At 34.6% G+C, this 20,661-nt stretch overlaps 1 protein-coding gene and 1 pseudogene across 12 annotated transcripts in view; one reads left to right on the top strand and one right to left on the bottom strand.

Annotated features, from left to right (window-relative positions):
- BIRC6 (baculoviral IAP repeat containing 6) overlaps positions 1–20,661 on the bottom strand; it is a 197,421-nt gene that overhangs the window by 140,106 nt on the left and 36,654 nt on the right. For all 12 annotated transcript variants that reach the window (XR_004903615.1, XM_036027815.1, XM_036027820.1 and 9 more), the window contains exons 6-10: positions 19,782–19,864; positions 16,024–16,246; positions 15,780–15,940; positions 9,074–9,132; positions 3,132–4,526 (exon numbers count right to left, since the gene is read on the bottom strand). Coding sequence is in view for 11 of the 12 variants with exons in the window: in XM_036027815.1 (XP_035883708.1) it covers positions 3,132–4,526; positions 9,074–9,132; positions 15,780–15,940; positions 16,024–16,246; positions 19,782–19,864 (1,921 nt within the window). In the remaining variant the exon portion in view is untranslated. The remainder of the gene's footprint in view (positions 1–3,131; positions 4,527–9,073; positions 9,133–15,779; positions 15,941–16,023; positions 16,247–19,781; positions 19,865–20,661) is intronic.
- LOC118501048 lies at positions 10,727–12,108 on the top strand (annotated as a pseudogene).

Below are 20,661 nucleotides of genomic sequence, written 5' to 3'. Positions count from 1 at the left end.
ATAAAAGAAAACAATGCCAAATCATAAGGAAACACAGAAATAATAATTAGCTAAGCAAAATATTTTTTCATCATTTGTTAACTTTTATATAAGATAAAGATTTTATAAAATAACTAACACTTTGCCCTGGCCAGTGTGGCTCAGTTGGTTAGAGAATCATTCCGTAACCAAGGGTTTGCAGGTTTGATTCCTGGTCAGGGCACACGCACATGTTGCAGGTCCTGGGTACATGGGGCAGGGCAGGTGGCAACCAATGGATGCTTCTCTCTCACATCAAAGTTTCTTTCTCTCCCTTCCTCTACCTCTAAAAAGTTATGAAAGAATGTCCTTGGGTGAGTATTAAAAAAAAAATCTAACACTTTTTGGTTGGGTTTATAACTTATCTAAACGCAATACATAAGAAAACAGTAGCACAAAGGTAGGGGAGAAGAAAAGATTAAAGTTTCTGAACAACAATAAAATAATTAAAAATAAAAGATTAAAAGTTTCTATCTTTTACTAGAATTAAGTTAGTATTTTTCTGAAGTAGAATATATTAAGTTAAACCACTAAGAATATAACTCCAAAAATAAGAATGCTCCTCAACTTATGATGGGGGTTACTTCCCAGTATACCCATCCTAAATTGAAAATATTCATAAATTGAAAATTCATTTAATATACCTAACTTACTAAACATCATAGCTTTAAGCCTAGTGAGTTTCTACTTATCACCTTTGCACCATTTTAAAGTAAAGAAAACGCTAAGTCAAACCATCTTAAGTTCGGAATTGTCTTAATACTTTTTAAAAAATACCAACACAAGCACTGGTGATGTCATGCCAAATGACACAGTAGAAGGTTCTAGGTAGGAATCTCCAGAGGTTAGTAGTACTCCATCAAAGCAACAACTGAACTAGAAACAGCAACTGGAATCAACTACTCAGGAACTCGAGAACCTAACAAGGCACAACATCCAAAGGAGTGCCTGATGAAAGATGCTCTTCCATAAGAGCAGGCTGCAGGAACCAGCAGCCACCCCCCATTCCTCAGCCCTCTCCCAGCTGCAGGGCAAGTGGCCCACGTTTCTGGACTGGCTGGCTGTCGTGCGGTTGGGCATGAGGAAGCTTGTTGCACATACTTGTGCACCCACGTATGCGTGTGTGCATTCTACTTCCAAATATTAATCAAAGACAGCTGCATCAAATCTACTTTTTCATATATTAGTAGTAGCACTAAGAAAACTAACTTATAACCTTTATTAATTGCAAGAGTTTTATCAAGACTCAATGATCCCCATGAGAGTTTTATGCTATTTTAATATACTCATATAAGAGTATCACGTCCATTTAATTCACAGTCTGCAGTGCTTTTTAAAAATCTTTTATCTACTTTATGAACTGGCATATATGCATTTTAAAACATTAATTTTTCTTTTCTTTCCTCTTTATTGTTATTAACCTAATCTTTTCAAATGCATCTCGATGAGCTAACCCTTGAAGAACCAGGGGATAACTTTCAAAGTGGCTGACTTCTCAGGCATTTTCTTGTCCTTCACTCACGCAAGATCACTTCCTAGAACTGCTTCACTGTCCAAATTCCAAGAACACATTAATCTAGTTTGTGGCTTAAATATTATTTCTCCTTTAAGCTGCCAAAAGTATATTTGATCAAATAGTAATTTCAATAACAAAACGCTACTGCATTTCTGGAAAATACTAGTACCTCACAAAGATATGCCCTGAGGCCAGGGCCCTCAAGTTCCAAGCCCAGCTTCACTTCAGAAGGCCAATGGCAAGTTAACTTGTTTTCATTTTTTTAAATCTTTCAGATTAAGATTCCAAAACATGCCAATGCATGAGTTTTCTAATTTTGTTTTACTCCAGCAGTAACTAATCATTCTAATGACAGAAAGCCAAGTCTGAATGCTGACTGTGTGCCCATAGGCAAGTTACTTAACCTCTCTCTCCCTCGGTTTCCTCGCCTGTAAAATAGAGAGAATTATAATACATACGTCATACAGTGATGTGAGGACTGAGTGAATTAACAGAGGTAAAGCTCTCACAACAATGAACTGGCCACACATGATCAATAACTTGATACTACCCTTCATACAACATAGTATTTTAATGGTTCTTCTGAACTTTATCAATTCAATTCAAAGTTTTAGCAAAGTTCTAGCCTAAAGTTATTCTGCATTGCTCATTTTTCATACTGATCCTGTTGGGTTTTTATGTTATTTGAAGATAGTTTCCCCTTATTCTTTCACATATGTTTCAAAGAAGGCAAACGGAATCACTACATTTACTATTCTTCTTAGCTGAAGTCTTGAAATCCTTTTAAAGAGAGGAAAAACAGGTTGATTCCTACCAAAACCACAGGAGATAATGCAACTCTTCTTAAACCCAATTCCTCTGCCAAGTATTGGCTATTTACCTAGTCTTCAAACATCTCCTGGCCCTAAATTCCTCCTAAACTATCATCAGGACTATTCATGTTGCCTGATATTGTCAGTAATCCTTCCCAAAAATTGCTTTTTCTCTCCAACTTAAAATACATATTGAGAAAAGTAGGGAAAAAAACCATACTGTGTGTTAATCTGTACGGGTCCTCAGATGTTGTAAAACTATTCACTATCACTCAGAGATCAGGAGTAAATCAAACCAAAAAAGTTAGCAACAGTAATAATCACTAAATATTTTTATTTTAGAAAGAAATAAGGACCAGTATCTGTGCCAGAAACTTTACATACATTATTTCATTTAATTCTAAGAAGCCTGGAAATAGGCCTTTTTATCATAGTCTATAAATAAAGAAACGAAGGCTTACTGAGTTTAAAGTAACTTGCCCAAGACCACAAATTTGAGCAGATGCAGAGTCAGGGTTCACGGAAAAAACAGCAGGTTATTTTCTTGAGGTTAAAGCAGAAAAGATACTTTCTAAGAAACATTAGTTTATTTACAATAGAATCCTTACCTAGGGCAGTAGAAAAAAGTTTTAAAAACTGTTGTAATAGTAGAAAGACCACTTCATTATAAAAGAATAAATTTCTCATCTATATGGATCTAACAGTCATACTAGGTATGCACATCAATGAATGACATACAGCAGTTTTGTAAGGATGCAGATGAACCCGACAAACCACCCACTTACCTTTGGTGCACGCACACAGCCTGTCTGTGCCAGAGCAGTAAATGACAGAAACGAATGTGTCCTGTTCTTCAGTGCCCTCCTTTTTGGGAGGTTCCACTTTGGCCAATATTTCAAAGTTTGAAAGATCTAATATTTTTACATATCCTCCCTGAGTGGTTATTACCAAATGTCCAAGAGTAGAAATATCAGACTTCTTTTCTCTCTCGATGCCATTCTTTGAGGTCAATTGCATTTCCTCAATAGGTTCTTCACAGTCATCCTCTCGATTATCCAGTATATCTGGTGGAAGCAAAATGAGCGAGGTAATTGTGTCCTGGGGATCTTTGATATGTTGGATTTTTATCGGCTCCTCTTCTAAAGTCACTATCCGAGTGGCATAATTCATTTTATAAAGTATTAAATATCCACCACTAACATTCCTCTGCTCAGGCTGAATTATCAAAGGAGTCTGTACATCTGCTGGTGATTCGTGTTGGATTACACTAATATTTGCACCATTCACTACAGCAAGATTGCATTCCAGCTCACCTTTCCGTCTATTACATAGCGCAGAGTTTAATTTATTTAAATTATTCAAGGCCTCTACCTGATTTATTGCACTCAAGGATTCAACAGGGCATGTCCGCAGTCCTACCAACAAATGAATTCCATCAGCACAAGGAGTTATTGAGTCTATACAAAGATTCTCCTCCTCTGCAAACTTTGGCAGCCTCAAGCACTGAACCAAAGTCCCAGGCTTGGGAAACACAGAGTTCCACTTCTCAGAATCTGGAGAGGTAAGGTTGGCCGCTGCATCTGCAAACTGCTGAATGTACGTCACAGGAGGATCCTGCAACAACAACTGCTCCTGACTATCCAGTTCCATTTCAATAATCTGTGGAACTGTAAAACCATCATCATGCAAACTTTTACTCATTATATTGTTCATCTGTGAAAAGATTTTTCCTGCTTTTTCATCAGATTCCTTGATGCTATAAAGAAGCAAAATGGGTAAAGTCCTCCTCACCAGAGGAGAATTTAATTCTGAATTAGTGCAGGATTCATTGTCAGTTGATCCTTGTTCCGATATACTTTCACCCTGAGTTCTGCTTAAACCATCCAGTGACCTGTGAGAATTACTACTAACGGGTGAGGTAGCAGGAGATTTATATGTTAATAAACCTCCAGCCAATAAACATGGAAAGGGAATGTTGTGTTGTTCCTGGTGCTTTTCCTTTGTCTTTTCACTCTTAGAGTTTGTTAAGCAAGGATTTGCCCCAAGTTCTTCAAGATCCTTTACAGTATCTTCAAGCACATTTGCAACAATCTCCCACTGAAGTTTTTCTGGCTGCTGAAGAATGCTGAGTGCTGTTATATCAAGGCTCATTTCCATGGCTTCCTTCTGTGATGTATGCCCTTTGAAAAGAAAAAATATTCATTAGCAATGGCTTTGGGAATGAAATCAAAATCTCTAGTATGATGTTTTCATTCATTTTTGTTTTGACTCATCTAGTCCATGCATTATAATATATACCGTAAGTGGAAGGATTTAATGTACTTTAAAGAAAATTTAATCAAATCTGGGTAAACCTACCCAGAAAAAACATAAAGCTATCCAAGAGACTTTAAATCATTTTCATTCCAATTTTAATGTATGTGCTGCCAAAGCAAGCATTTAAAATCATTTTCAATTCAGAATATATTCACATGACAATATGTTAGCAAAACCTGTTTTAAAAAATTAGGATACTAAAAAGGTTAAAAAATAAAGACATCATTAATATCAAAATAATAGAAACAAAGCCAGAAACAATACCATTTATGCATCTATCATTTATGTACTTTGAATATCCATGAAACATTACTGTAATCTCAGTTCCTTTTCCTTTACAATTTACAAAAAGTCATTAGCATCATCTCCTCTTGTCTACCCTACCATGTTGATTATCACAGGATGAAATTTAATTCTAACCCCAAGCTTACACAAAAGAAAAATAACTAGACAGAAAAATTCCCCAAATGTATCATTTTAAAAATGAAACTCATCTTCTTATTATATGCTAATTTTTAGTTCATTTAAAGTCAACTACATAACATTATACCTTAATGAGCTTCTGTTTATTGTGTACTCTTCAAGCTGTCCCCTTACAAATAGCACAAGAGTCATTTGGAACAGTCTCAATGCTCCAAACATGCCATCTGTGTCTACACAAAACCCTGTAAGAGTCATCAATAAACCCCCAAACCAGGTATAATCTTGACACCAAACTGAAAGTTTCAACCAATCTGGTTTTTTCTGAATAGTACGAAGCACTTCCACTTTCAGGCAACAGTATCAGCAATAATAATATAAAGACCATTCCAGGTAACTTGTGGAAAAACAAAAAAACAAACAAACAAAAAAGAAAACCAAAACCATTGGAATTGGCTTTACAATTTTAGATAAGAATACAGAGGAGTAAGTGACTCAAGGTGATTGATTGCATAAAAGACTGAAAGCTGCCCAAGTCCAGGAATCAACGAGAGATATTCATGGAACACCAAACATTTAAGATATACTGAAAGTTCTGTTTGTACCATTTTCGTTACCTATTTCATTTACATTATCTTCAAAATGCTCACAGGCAGCTTTATCTAGAATTTCCCATGTTCTGAGATTAATCTTTTTCACATAATATCATTATGATCATCTAAGACTAAAACCATTTCTAGCTAAGCAGAAGAAATTTTTGGTTATAAACTCAACAATTTAATTGTCTAATGAAGCTGTGCATTTATTTAACCATTCATTTGGCTATATTCATGTGCAGCCTGTATACTGCCATGCAGTATTTATATATATTTATTCTACTTTACTAAGTTACTAACCTAGACTTGAAATGAAATGTAGACTGTGAGACTTTTACATAAATCTTGAGGATGCTCAACTATTTTTAGAGCAAACTGAAACTTATTTAACTTTTTTAAGTTATGATAAGAAATTGCCAAGAAAAAACTATTTTTATATTGCGTGATATATGTACACAAAACACATTAGCCATAAATTACATATATTAACACATATTAAAGATAATATTCAAAGTAAATGGAATGTGAGATGAGAGTGTTCCTTAGACAGGAAAGTACAAGTGGTGCTACTACTCTGCTTCTTCCTTGTTATTGAATCAAACCTGGGAAACAGCACAGGCCATGTATGCTGCTTCAGAAGACTGACAAAAGCACAATGACAACTGTCAAACACTTCAGTAGGAAAACTTGCTGTCTTATCTCAGAATCTGTAAAGCCCACTGTACTATAAAATACAGTTTTAAACAATATACCTACAGTCATCCTGAAGTATAATATTCTTCAGAGAATCACTTTGGAAAACCCTTCTCTACTCTGTTTACTTAAGCAGTTCCAACCCACAGTTCTGCCAACCAAATTTCCTGAAGTTAGCAATTAGGTTTTACCCAGGCACTTTTCTAAAACCATCAAAGCTCAATTTGAACCCTTCCTTCAATCTCCTGACAAAACATTCTTTTGACTCTTCACAAAAGCAATATATCCTTAATTCTGATATATGGCCCTCAAACTTTCCTCTCTGACATCTATCTAGATACACTTTCAAAAGTCATAACTGTCTTAACACCAGCTAAAAGTTTAGTATCCACTCACATTTTTGAAATTATAAAACATATTCTCTAATTCTTCAGACCGTATCATTGAGTTTGATGATAATCATCTGAAGTCAGTAAATGTAAGTTTTGAAATAGCATTTATGACTTAGTTTATTCAAGAAGAGAACACATTCCGTTAATATCACAAATTCATTAAGTCACCAAAAAATCTTTCCATGTAAGAGCTTATTCTAAACTCTTATAAATATTCTAATTTTATATATAACTATATCAGTATAATTAGCTTATTTTACTGCAAATAAACAATCCACTTACAAATCTCAAAAGGAACCAATTAAAAAACTAGAATTTTTTTCTTTTCTTACCATTATTACGTTTTAATACTGCATAAGGACAACGCTCCCAGCCCTAAATGAGGCATCATGAAAAGAGTCAACGAGAATATATGGTAATTTTTTTAGATACTGGAAAGTGGAGTAAACAGACTACAGTATCTAGAGGAAGTGTAAAAGATCAAATAGGCATTGATGAAAAAGATAAAGGTAGAAAGAGGATAAGGACATAGACCAAAGATAGACACTGTAATTTTAAAGATACCTACTGAGAGCCTTAGAAAAGAACAAAGCTTTGGCACACAAAGAAAAGGTTATAGCTAGAATTCTAAAAAAACTACGAGTAGAAAAAAGGGAACACTTAGTTCAAATACTTCAGTTTACAAAGGAAAAACTGAGGGCCAAAGAGATAAAGTGACTTGACAACCAAAGAGATATTTTGTACAAAGAGATTAAGCTCTAACCAAGTCTCAAGGTGACCACTGACTGGTTTATTACTATTTATCAAATTAAGAATGTTATAGTACCCCTTTTCTGTTTTTGCAAAAAGGGCAACAAAGATGTGAAGGAACACGATCATTTTATGACTAAATATCTTTAAATGAAATCTTTAACTTTTCTGAAGTTAATTATATATCTGTACATCAATCAGGACATTTTCCTACTTTCCTACTGAGATTTTTTGTTTCTAAGAACTACCTCAAAAGATAACTAAAGGCCAGCCCAAAACCCATCCAGTAGTGTTTGATGGCTTTAAAAAGGACTTCATGACAAATCAGAATTTAGAGAGCACGTCCTACTCTATACTAAATCTGTAACTTTTGACAAATATACTATACAAAACCATATCTCTTCTACAGAGATTTAACAAGTTATTTATGTCCTTAATTCATGAGATTTGACATTAGAAAATGGCCACCGTGTAATAACAGTCACTTTTCTAAAATACTGGCTACTTCCAGGAATTATGCTTTAGATATTTTTATCTTAATCCCCAAAACTCAAATTAACAGATATTAGTACAACTTTTATATACTAGGAAATGCTATCAGACTATAATTTAATGACATGATCTGAATTCTCATCCAGTAAAACTATTTTGAGATGCACTATTAGCCTTGCCTATACTTTAAGTATACATACTATAAGTACATTAAAATATAAAACATATTCTTTTGCTTTAATACTTTACAAGATAATGAATTAGGCAGCATTTAGTTGATGCCTTAATGTCTAGGATTTTATATTTAGAAATGTATTTTCTAGTCATCTGTTTTATTTTGTGAATAAAGAACCTTAATTAGCTGTTACTTGTATTGTGTCCTGGCTGGTGTGGCTCAGTGGATTGACTGCTGGTCTGTGAACCAAAGGGTCACTGGTTTGATTCCCAGTCAGGGCACATGCGTGGGTTGCAGGCCAAGTACCCAGTTAGGGGTGTGCGAGAGGCAACCATACACTGATGTTTCTCTCCCTCTTTTTTTCTTCCCCTCTCTCTAAAAATAAATAAATAAAATCTTAAAAAAATAAATAAATGTTACTTGTATTGCCCTAACTGGTATAACTCAATGGAATGAGCGCCAGCCTGCAGGCCTGAGAACAAAAGGTTGCTGGTTCAAATACCAGTAAGGGCACAAGCCTGGGCTGTGGGCTCAGTCCCTAGTTGGGGATGTGCAAGAGGAAACGGATGTATTTCTTGCACACACTGACGTTTTTCTCCCTATCTTTCTCCCTCCCTTCCCCTCTCTCAACCAACCAACCAACCAACCAACCAACAAACAGATAAATAAAATGGTGCTTTTATTTAATGAAAGAATACATTATGCAAATAAACTGAACACATTCCAAAAGGATTAATGTTAACTTCCTGTCATCTGTAACTAAAATTTGCTAAAGCTGTCCCTTTACTTCCTTTGACTCAACTATGTACCATTCAGAATTTAAGTATGAAACACTACATACTACTAATTCAAGATCTCTTACATAAACAGATTTTCTAACATTTTTTACATACCTGTCACAGAATCTGATCTGGAATGCTCTTCACTGTCTGAATCCTCCAGTAAATCATCACTTAAAAGACAAAGTAAAAAAATAATTTGATATATGATACAGAGAAAAAAAACAAAAAAGTACAATGTTACAACCATGGCTTTATATCTGGAATATAAGCATCATCAAAACTATTAAAACTAGCTTAGCCCTGGCCAGACAGCTCAGTTGGTTAGAGCATGGTCCCCGTACATTAAGGTACAGGTTCAATCCCCAGTCAGGGCACGTAAGAATCAACCAATGAATGTATAAATAAGAGGAACAACAATTCAATGTTTCTCTCTCTGTCTCAAATCAATCAATAAAAAAATATTTTAGCTAGCTTAAATGATATATAAGTAGATTGAAATCATAACTGATTAATAATACTGATCTTGAATCATGTTAAATCGTTAAATAAATGTCTACCTGAAATAGGGTGTGGAAACCTCTAAGAATCTATAAAAGAATCTATAGGAATTTGAAGACGTTAAGGTACAACTAGGGATAGTCTGGCTAAGTAAAAGGATAAAAGAGAGGCACCTAATAAAATCAAGGACAAGCCTCCAGGAGTAAAATTTTAATAATTATTCTACTATTTCTAAATTTAAAAAAGGAACTCTAAAACCAAATAAAGAGCTATATAAATACATAACTATACATGTACTCAGACACACGTGCATTTCTTTTTTGTTTTGTATTTGGCTTGCTTGTTTCGAAAGGCCTGTCAAGAACGCCTTGACAAACAACGAAACTATTACAACCCAGAAGTTAGGAGTTAAGACAAGAAACTCTTTTGCTCCGTACTCAGATGGTCAAGAAATGCCAGACCCTTCTTTGCAACCATCTTCATCCTCACTCTCCATTATTAACAGACAAGAAAAAAGATACAATTACAAATCAGTCTAGCACATTAGGCTGCATGTGTAGTATAGTAAACAGCACTTCTACAGCAGTCTAAAGTTCTGCTAACCCTAATTACAAAAACAAAAGATGTATTTTGTAAGAAGGAAAGGTAATTCTCCCTTTTTGAAACAATGTATTATACTCACATCTGAAACACTCAGGCACTTATAGTGTTATTTTAAATATAATGTAAATTAGTAATCTCTCTTTAAAGAAGTCTGAAACTTTCAGAACTTAGATATTTTTGAGAAATTTTCTGTTTTAACTTGTTCAGTTGGTATTGTCTGTAAACCAATTTTATATACTATAATTGATAACAAGAAAAAATTCAAAAACTTTAACCCAGTTGCTAATTACCCCCAAGCTGTTCAAACACAAAAAGGCTATTTCAGAGAAATAATAGATACCTGGAAAAATGAATCCCAAGGGGAAATATTAATGAATTAAAATGAACCAGAATGAATTAGTCCCAACCAAAAAACGTAATTGGTTTCGAATACAGATGGGCCTTTACATTAAGAAAAATAACCAATTACCCAACTATACTGAGATAAAAGTTAAAGTAACACATAAAGGGAGGGAGAGAGCGAGAGAAACAGAGCGAGAGAAAGAACATCAATGTGAGAGAAATGGGGATCAATTACCTGGTTATATGTGCCCCGATTGGGGATCAAACCCACAACCTTTACAAGTGCCCTGTCCAGAAATGGAACCCGCAACCTTTGGTGTACAGGATGACTCTCCAGTCAGCTGAACCACCAGGCCAGGGCAGGTAGTAGTACATTTAAAGAAGAAATTTGTGTATCTCAAAATGAAATTACAAAGACTATTGCAAAGGGTTGCCAAATAACCACCCTTAATTGACCCTGTCCAAAAAACACCTTTTTCTGAAGATCTTCAAAATGCAATGACTGTTTTTTAAATTTTATTTTATGATAGAAAACTTCTCATAGTGTTATGTAACAAAATCACAGGTGAAATCATTGAATGGTACACTAAAAGGGTGAATTTCATGATGTGCAATTACACCTCAATAAAACATTTAACCTCACATGGGTTAAAGAAAACCCACATGGGAGGCAAGTTTGGTTGCACCAACACCAGTACACAGGCACAGACCAGCAAGTCCTTGGAATTAGACAGCAGGACATCCAGCTTGCAATTGGGAACCTCTGTGTTATGTGTGATGAAAAAGCGATTTAAAAATGGGTGATGCTGAGAAGGGCGAGAAGATTTTTATTCAGAAGTGTGCTCTGTGCCATACTGTGGAGAAGGGAGGTAAGACTAGGCCAAAGCTCCACGCTCTACTCGGGCTAAAGCCAGGGTAGATCCCTGGATTTTCTTACACAGATGCTGACAAGAACAAAGACATAACCTGGGAGAGGCTACACTGATAGAGTATTTGAAGAATCCGAAGAAGTACATTCCTGGAACAAAAATGATCTTTAATGGCATTAAGAAGATCTTATGCAGAAACAGCAGGCTTGATAGCTTATCTCAAAAAAGCTTCTAAGGAGAAACAGGTAGCTGCTGCCTTGTTTATTACCAATGACTGATGTATTTTTTATGTGTGCCATATCTAAACTGATCTCACACACCAGAATTCAGATTATGAAGGGCTGACAACAGAACACATCTTTTGGGTAGTCCTGATATAAATAAGACGGGCTTGTGGTTAAATGACTATGATCAGCTTTTTGAACTTTGATGGTAATTTTGGTTAAGAAAGGGCTATCACCATTTTTCCCTTCTAAAAATATGTTTGACTTAATCCATAATGTTCAACTTTTCACAGAGATGGTGAATGCCATCTCAAAACTTGTAGGAGATTCGTTTTATATTTAGATTTATGTTAATAAGTTAACATAACCTTTATATTAATAGGTTTAATACTGAGGAAATACCTTCACTGTCTCTTAGAGAGCAAGACTCTCTCATGTTTCCAATAGTGTTCACTGGCTGAAGCCCCCACCAGTGTGGCTCAGTTAGGTGAAATGTCTTCCCACAAAGTGAAGAGTCACCGGTTTGATTCCCAGTCAGGTCACCTACCTGGGCTGCAGGTTTGGTCACCAGCTGGGGCACATATGAGGGGCAAACGATCAATCTTTCTCTCACACAGATGTTTCTCTCCCTCTCTCACTGCCCCCCCTTGCCCTCTGACTAAAAATAAATTAATAAACTCTTTTTTTTTTTAAAGGAAAGGCTGAAGATAAGCTGGCAGTGTCCATTTTATCTTTTTGGTTCTAACTATGCCAATTTAATTAAAATTTTCTGTATCAAAAGGGTTGCCTTTTACATAATGAAAGATATTTTAGTGTTTTGTGTATCATATCAAATAAAGAATATTTAACACTTAAGAAACCTACACACAATTATGCATTAAAATGCATATAAATATCAATATAAATGATGTTATTAAGTATACAATATATTTCAAGTTATTTGTTATTTTCCAATTTTTCTACAATAAGCATGCATTACCTAAGTAACAGACACTAGATTTACAAAAAGCCTTTTACATGGTATGAAACCTTCTACAAAGTAATGAACATAAAAAATAAGACATAACTAAGATTTAAATGTTTACTTAAGATTATGTTTTGAAAATTAAGCAACCTATAATTACAGAGGTACCCTAGTTTTCATATACCACTACAGTAAAGAACTTCAAAGTTAACTCAGAAAATTTTGTCAATTTGAAAGACATAACATACAAATGAGACAAAATGTTAATTTATTAAAATTAAATGTGTTCCCAAATAAATATTCTTCCTTGAATGTATCAAAAGAAAGAAAAAGGTTACTTTCTAAGTAGAGATAGTCAAAAACAATTCCTACATCAAAATTACAACTAAACTAGAGACCAACCAACATTCAGAACTGCCTGGAATTGAAGTGATTAGAAGTCCTACAACCAGAGAATTAATAAGAAGGAACATCATGACTGGTAAGGAGGGGCAGAGATGTGAAACAGGCTAGTCCCACACCCCCATGTGACAGAATTTGGGAGGGAAAGCACACTTCAGAGGTACCCCCCTCTTCAGAGGTACCCCCTGAAGAGTGAGGGGTCCCAGACCTGCACCAGACCCCCCAACCCAGGATTCCAGTGCCAGGAAGAGAATCCCCGTAACTTCTGACTGTGGAAACAAGTGGCAATTGAGGCTGAAGGAGCCAAAGACTTCTGGAGTCTTAGGCGGTCTCTCTGAGCTCCAGCGCTGGGGCAGCAGCTTAAAAGGTACCAGAGCCATACAGGGAGGAAATGAATTGCCCGGCATCAGGGCAGGAGCTGGGAGAAGCAGCTTTCACCCAGACTAAAGCACTGGCAGATTCCCGTTCCTGTGATGAACACTCCGCCCCACAGAGCCAGCAGCCAGGTGCCATATCTGAGATTCCATCAACCTGGCTCATTGTTCATCCAGGCTTAGTGATCCCCTAAGGCCACATTCCACCCAATTTTGAAATGTAAGGAAGCAAAGAACACCCAATCAGAATAGCAAGAAGAAAACAGACTCCAAAGAACTGAGGATTGTGTAACAAGCCTCTGGGACAACTTCAAGCATACTGACATTTATATCATGGGGGTGCCAGTTGGAGAAGAGAAAGCAAAAAATTGAAACCAATTAGAAAAAATAATTCCAAAAAACTCCCCATACCTAATGAAAGAAATAGACATAGAAATACAGGAAGCACAGAATCCCAAACATTAACTCTGAGGCCTACACCAAGACACATCATAATTAAAATTCCGAAGTTAAAGACAAAGAGAGAATCTTAAAAGCAGCAAGAGAAAAGCAGTTAGTTACCTACAAGGGAGCTTCCGTAAGACTGTCAGCTGATTTCTCAACAGAAACTTTACAGGCCAGAAGGGATTGGCAAGAAATATTAAAAGTGATAAAGGAAAGAACCTACAACCAAGATTATTACTCTTACCCATCAAAGGTATCCTTTAGACTCAAAGGACAGATAGAGACTCCAAGACCAAAAAAAAAAAAAAAAGAAAAAAATCTAAAGGAGTTCATCGCCACCAAAAAAGAAGAAATTTTCTTTAAGGAAAAAAAAATAGAAAATATAAAAAACACATGGCAATTAATACATATCTATCAACATTTGCTTTAAATGCAAATGATTAAATAATCCAATTAAAAGACACAGTGTAGTTGAATGGATAACAAAATAAGACCCTTACATATGCTTTCTATAAAAGACTTTCTTTACATCGAAAGATACACGGGCTCAAAGTAAAGGGAAAGAAAAAGATTTTTCATGAAAATGAAGACAATAAAATAAAGATGGGGTAGCAACACTTATACAAGTTAAAATAGACTAAAACAGGCTGTAACAAGAGGGTAAAAAAAAAAAAAAAGACCCAGCAATTCCAGTTCCAGGTATTTATCCAAAGAAATCCAAAACACTAAATTGAAACAACATATACATCCGTACACTCACTGCATCATTATTTACAATAAACATGGTGGAAGTCATCGAAGTGTTCATCAACAGGTTAATGGATAAAGAACTGATACATATATAAAATGGAATGTGACTCAGCCATAAAAAAATAAAATCTTGCCATCTGCAACAACACGGATAGACTTAGAAGGTACGGTACTGAGTCAAGTAAGTCAAAGAAAAATGCCATATGATTTCAGTTATATGCAGAACCTAAAAAAAAGCATAACAGAAAGAGATTCATGGATACAAACATTTTAACGATTGCCAGTTTGGGTGTTGTGGGGAAAGGAGGAAAAGGTTAAGGGATTAAGAAGTACAAAATTGTAGTTACAGAACAGTCATGGGAATGTAAAGTACAGCATAGTACAATAAAGTCAATAATATTGTAACAGCTATGTATGTTGTCAGATGGGTACTAGAATTATGAAGGTGATCACTTTATAAAGTTATATAAATATCTAATCACTGGATCTTACACCTGAAACTAATAACAGTATAGTACATCAACTGCAATTAAGAAACAAAAATTTATTTAAAATAAACAAATAAGTAAATTATCTCATTAAAGAAGAAAAACGGGGGCGGTGGTAACTGGCAGTACTTAAGCTGAGCGATTTGCACAGCCCTTCGTTCTGCCTGGGTGAGAATACAGCAGGGGTGGCACTGAGCCCTAATCCAGTTCACAGTGAAAACTGCAATTTCTTAGGAAACAAGTGAGTGAAGTGGGATTATATTTTGACTATCCTGCCTCCAAACAAATCAAATAATGCCACAGACATCAGGAAAATGTCAGAAAAGCTAAGTGGAAGAGAATCCAGAATAGAAATTTTAACAAAATGGTTCTTTAGCAATAATTATCATGCCTCAACTCTTTGCTGGCTACTGATACATTGTTTTATATAATCAGGTAATCCTCTATAGCCACAAGTTACATGCCTGTCAGTCATAAGCATGTCTATGATTTAAAGTGATAATGAAAAAAGGGGATAGTAAAACCATTTGGTTCAACAGTTCTATGAAAAGATTTCGTAGAAGATGAAATTACAAGTCTAATCCAAGGATTTCATTATTTAGACTATTTTCCAATGCAACAATTCAATCCAACTGACATAGACGAAGACAGAAAATAAAGTAGATTTTACAGACTACGGTATTTCCGAAATTTCTTCTCAAGAACCACACAGCTATTTCTTATTTCCAACCAAACATTTACTCTCTATTCTTTTGACCTAATAATTTCTTCTGCCTCTTTAACTATAATTAAGAGAATATACAAGTTAGAAAAAGAAAATACTGGGCTTCTAAAATACCATTAAAACCAATTCACATACCTATCTCCTTCCAACTTTGGTATATCTGAGCAACTAGAGGAGTCTTCCAGCCACGCCAAAGTCGGTCTCCTTGACTCAACTGCTGAGCTTGGCTCTCCGGACAGAATGAGCTGTTGGACAATTGCTGGATCATATGCATTAATTTCAAACTTTAGGTGCACCTAAATTAATGAAAAGCCTAAGTTTACAACTGATTTTTTTTCTCAATCTCTAATCAATCTGCTACTTCGAAATTAAAATATACCTTCATAAGTTTGGAAACATCCCATATGCAGATCTTCCCTCGTTTTGTGGCAGCAGCTAGAAAATGAGGGCAGCTCCCAGAACCAAAGCAAGATATTCTGTCAGTCCCATCTGCACAAGGAAACTGCGCAGGGCTTGTTGCGAGGGTAACTGACAGCGGCACGTTCTGCGTGTGCTCGCCTTTCACAAACGGGCAGTTTGGGGAATGTCTCTCATGTTCAGACCTTTGCATAGATTAAGGAAGGAAAAATTTAAGGAACAACAAAGCAGGTAAGTTTGTACATTAGAACATCAGTGTCATCTTTTCTTTTTTAAAAAAACAAGTATTTCTTATTAAAAAGACTCAAATACCACATCATTCCATGTTATCAAGATCACTCTAACACATTCAACTAGTACTTTATAATAGCAGCTATTATTCTCATTAATTGATTGCAAATACGGTTTCAGATGAAACTGAAAAACAAATACTATGGTATAATTTATGCTGTATTAACATACTGATAAAATTGTTTAAAGTCCAGACATTTCCTCATACTAGTTTCCTACAACTTTAAATAACTACTTGGTTTCAATTTAAAATTCTCCATGAATCTACAGGCTGGTGACAGTAGTTAATTCTGTTCTGTATATTTCAAATATGTGAAAGATACATCTCACCACACACAAATAAGAAAGTGTAACTATGCAGAGTGATGGCTATGTTAATAAGCTTGACTGTTTATCATCTCACAATGTGTATATATATCAAAATATCAAGCTGTACATCTTAAATATAAAGCTTTCTTTAAAATTAATTATAAATACATAGAGACTAGTAACCACAACGGCAAATGACATATAGTAAAAACTCAATAAATGTCATCTGTATCACAAAAAACTTTTTAGTAAAATCTGAAAACAAAAGGGTCTATAAAATATGAATTAAATGACTTGTAAACACAGAAATACACTAATACATTCACTATAGGGCTCAATCAGACAACATCCAAACAAAACTTCTTTCCAAAAAAACTTCAATAATATTCATAGTGTATATTATTTATCTCAAATAAATGTTTATTAAAAAGAAATGTTAGTTTATTAGAAAACACTAACATCTTTAACATAAATAAAATAACAGGACCTCAGATCAAGATGTATAATGACTTTAAAATTTTCTCAAATACTGAAAGCAGGGTCAACTTAAACACTTAAAAAGTATCTGTCCAACTCTGTGAATACTTTCTTTCTTTCTGTTTGTTTTTTTTTTAACTTTCCCTATCTGTAATTCAAGGCATTACCTATAATGTCAGGATGCTGCTACCAAAAATAGAACCCCTTTTTTCAAAGCCGTTTTATATTTCCATGGCAAAGAAAGGGACACTAACAAAACATCTGTTCCTGAGGATGCACGTATATCTCTCTACATTGCACACACAATTTATCTACATCTATATATAAATCTAGACGATTTTCAATATGCAGATATCTTACAAAATGCTTTTTACATGGCACCTCCAAGCATGTATTTCAAATGGACTCCTTCCCAGCTAAATCCTCGGGTATTTTCCCCTTCCCTTCTTTCTCTTACCTGAGTTTGAACTTTTTAATTAAAATTTTATTTACACAAATAACACATGACTACATGAAGCTAAAGACCCACTTCGATTATAACATCCAAACCTAGTAATCTATTTTAACAGGTAATCACTATTAAGAATTTAAGTGGTATACTTCTAAAAATATTTTATAAATTTAAATACAAATATGTACATATTAAAAGTACAGAAGGTTTTTTATTTTAAATAAATAGTATCCTTGTATGAATCATTCTACGACAGCTTTTTGATACAACATAACTAAAAGATATTGACGGTGATTAATAGAGAGATAACTATTCATTCCTTTTCCCTGTTGGAACGTAGTTAATTATATGCATATATGACATTTTATTTAGCTATTTCCTCCTGACAGGCACTTAAAAGAGGCTTTGGGTTTTTCAGTGCAGTGACCATCCATTTTATGCTTCCTTGTATACAACAGCAACTAATTCCCTAGGGTGAATAAGTAAAAGTGGAACTGCTAGGTAATAGGGTGTGCCCATTTTATTTTTTTTTTAAACTTCAATCTTCCTCCAAAGTAGCTCTATCAACTCTCACCATTAAAATATGAGAGCCCCATTTTCCCCTAAGTCTCCACTCTTTTCCCCCTTACAGACTGAAGTGATACCAAGTCTCTGCTCCCCAGCCCCCATTAATTCTGTTCCCTCCTATCCCCAAGTCCTCAGAGACTCTACCAGCTGCTGGAGTTTGAGGAATGCAGAATCCTAGAGGACACAGGTAGAATTCTTGATTCCCTGACCATGTCAAGAAAAGATGGATTTTAAAGTGCCTACATTGAAAATTTGAATCAACTTCCCACAGAAAAATATTTATGAATAAAATTACATCAGACAATATCATAGTATAATTTTTCAGGTATGTGTTAAATAACTTTTTTGAGGATCAGTCTGAGAAACTAAAAACTACATATTAAATTGGTATGGTTTCTAAGAGAAAAGACTGAGCTCCAAACTGAACCATACCCTAAACTGGAAAGTCCTCATAGTCAACTTCTCAATCTGCAGAGTGATGCAACTTCAATTTTTCAGACAGTATTTCCCATTGAAACCTGGAATCCATAGGTACACCTGAGAAGGCTTTAACAAGTTCACCCCATTCACTTCAACTGATTACCATGCAAGGGTCTCAACCTAATTTTAGTACAAAATAGATGATATATTTTAAAACCAATTCCTGGCTCCATCATTTACTATCCATATGCCCCTTCAGCAAATTTTACTTTATTTTAAAATGGGATAATAATTCCTATCTGATTGACTATAAGGATTAAACTAGAGAATATTCTCACTTCCTTTCAATAAAACAAAGATGATTACAATATCTGCTTCACAGCACAGGGCTAATGTGAGTATTAAATGATATATATAAATATATAATGTATATATAAATATATATAAAGTGCTTAATATATATATCAAGGTAAAAATATATATAATGCTTAGGATTATATCTGTAAATAAATTATACAAATAGAGGATAAGGCAAAAACAGGTTTATAGTTGTGAGTATACAAAACAAAGTTTATTCTTGTATTATTATTTATTATTGTATTATTTTCCACACAAACAACCATAAACCTACTTTCTCCACGTCCTGTATATGCTATTATTATTACTATTTCTATTAATAGGGCGTCCAAGTAATTATTTGTAAAAATGAGGTTTCAATACATTATTCTCTAATACTCAAGCAAGTTGTAAACTTTCATGCACTAGAATCAAAATCACCACAGACTCCCTAAAATTACCCCAAAATTTAAAATGCAAATTATAAAACCCTCCTCTGTGGATTCCTCACTGAGCCTGCCCTCAATAGAGCACTATTAAACAGCTGAATCTAATCATGCCGTTTTCACATCCTCCTAGTTTTATCACAGCCTCCTAGTTTTCAGAGTCTAAGTCTATTCTTTGGCATTTCGAAGTACAGATTTTAGGAAGTGAATGACCTTGGAGCTGGAAGTGCAATGACCTTGGCACTGCATGCCAAGTGATGTGACAGAGCACAGACAGTGCTACTTCATCCTCTTGAGACAAAGACAAAAACACTGATGGCAGAAAAGCATGAATATTATTATATCTAAATCAGATAAATAAAATTTAAAAGCATGTTTATAGGATTAACTTAGCCTGTTATGTCCAGAAAAATCAAGACTCACCAAGGTTCATCAGTAGGTTCCCAACAAACGAGACACACACTACAAGTAAAACACATGGCTCTATCATCTCCAGATGAAGCAGGCTGCAAATTTATAAAGCAGACAGACAAGGTTAATCAATATTAAAATAGCTCTTTTATAAAAGCTCTCCTAAAAAAGTTAATAAATTTAGGTAAAATTCTACCCTGAAAAAACACTACTAGGCTCAAATAATAACATTGAGTCCCGCAAATGTTTACAAACTTTCCTCCTCAATTATTTGAATAATTGTTTCATCAGAAAATGACTACTTGAACAATGATTGAAATAAAAAATAAAAAATTAAAAAAAAAAAAAAAGAAAAGAAAAAGAAAATGACCACTAAATCAAACATGGAAGCACACACATAATCTCTGATTTAGCATCTTCTGTTTGTATTACTAAAGTATTTGAAATAAAGTAAACTACGGAAAGGAAAGTTTAACAGCTTTATTATTACAAACTGAATCCCATACAACCACACACGAAACAGCCAGTAAAAAAGAAACACAAACTAGTGAATCTAATTCATGTAAGATTCTTCGAGATGCATGGAACAACATGCTACCTATATATAAAGTAACATGACCACACCTGAACAGAAACATACCTCTAAAAACCAGTATTATTATTGTTGATCACCTACTCTAATTAGCACTTACTATGTCTCCAGGTATAAACTGATTATTCATTTTAAAAAGTAAAAAATAATCAGCCCCTAGCACACATACAAGATTCTAGACAACTTATGATGTGATCTCTTTTCAAAGATGCAATACAATGAATAATAATACAACAGGATAAATATCAAGTCATCGCTTCACAAAGACCATTTTAGAAAATGACACCAAAAAGAAGAGAA

Source organism: Phyllostomus discolor, chromosome 6, assembly GCF_004126475.2.
Source record: "Phyllostomus discolor isolate MPI-MPIP mPhyDis1 chromosome 6, mPhyDis1.pri.v3, whole genome shotgun sequence".
Taxonomy (NCBI): Eukaryota; Metazoa; Chordata; class Mammalia; order Chiroptera; family Phyllostomidae; genus Phyllostomus; species Phyllostomus discolor.
Note: the sequence above shows the minus strand (reverse complement) of the source record. Positions and strands in the feature narration are given on the sequence as shown.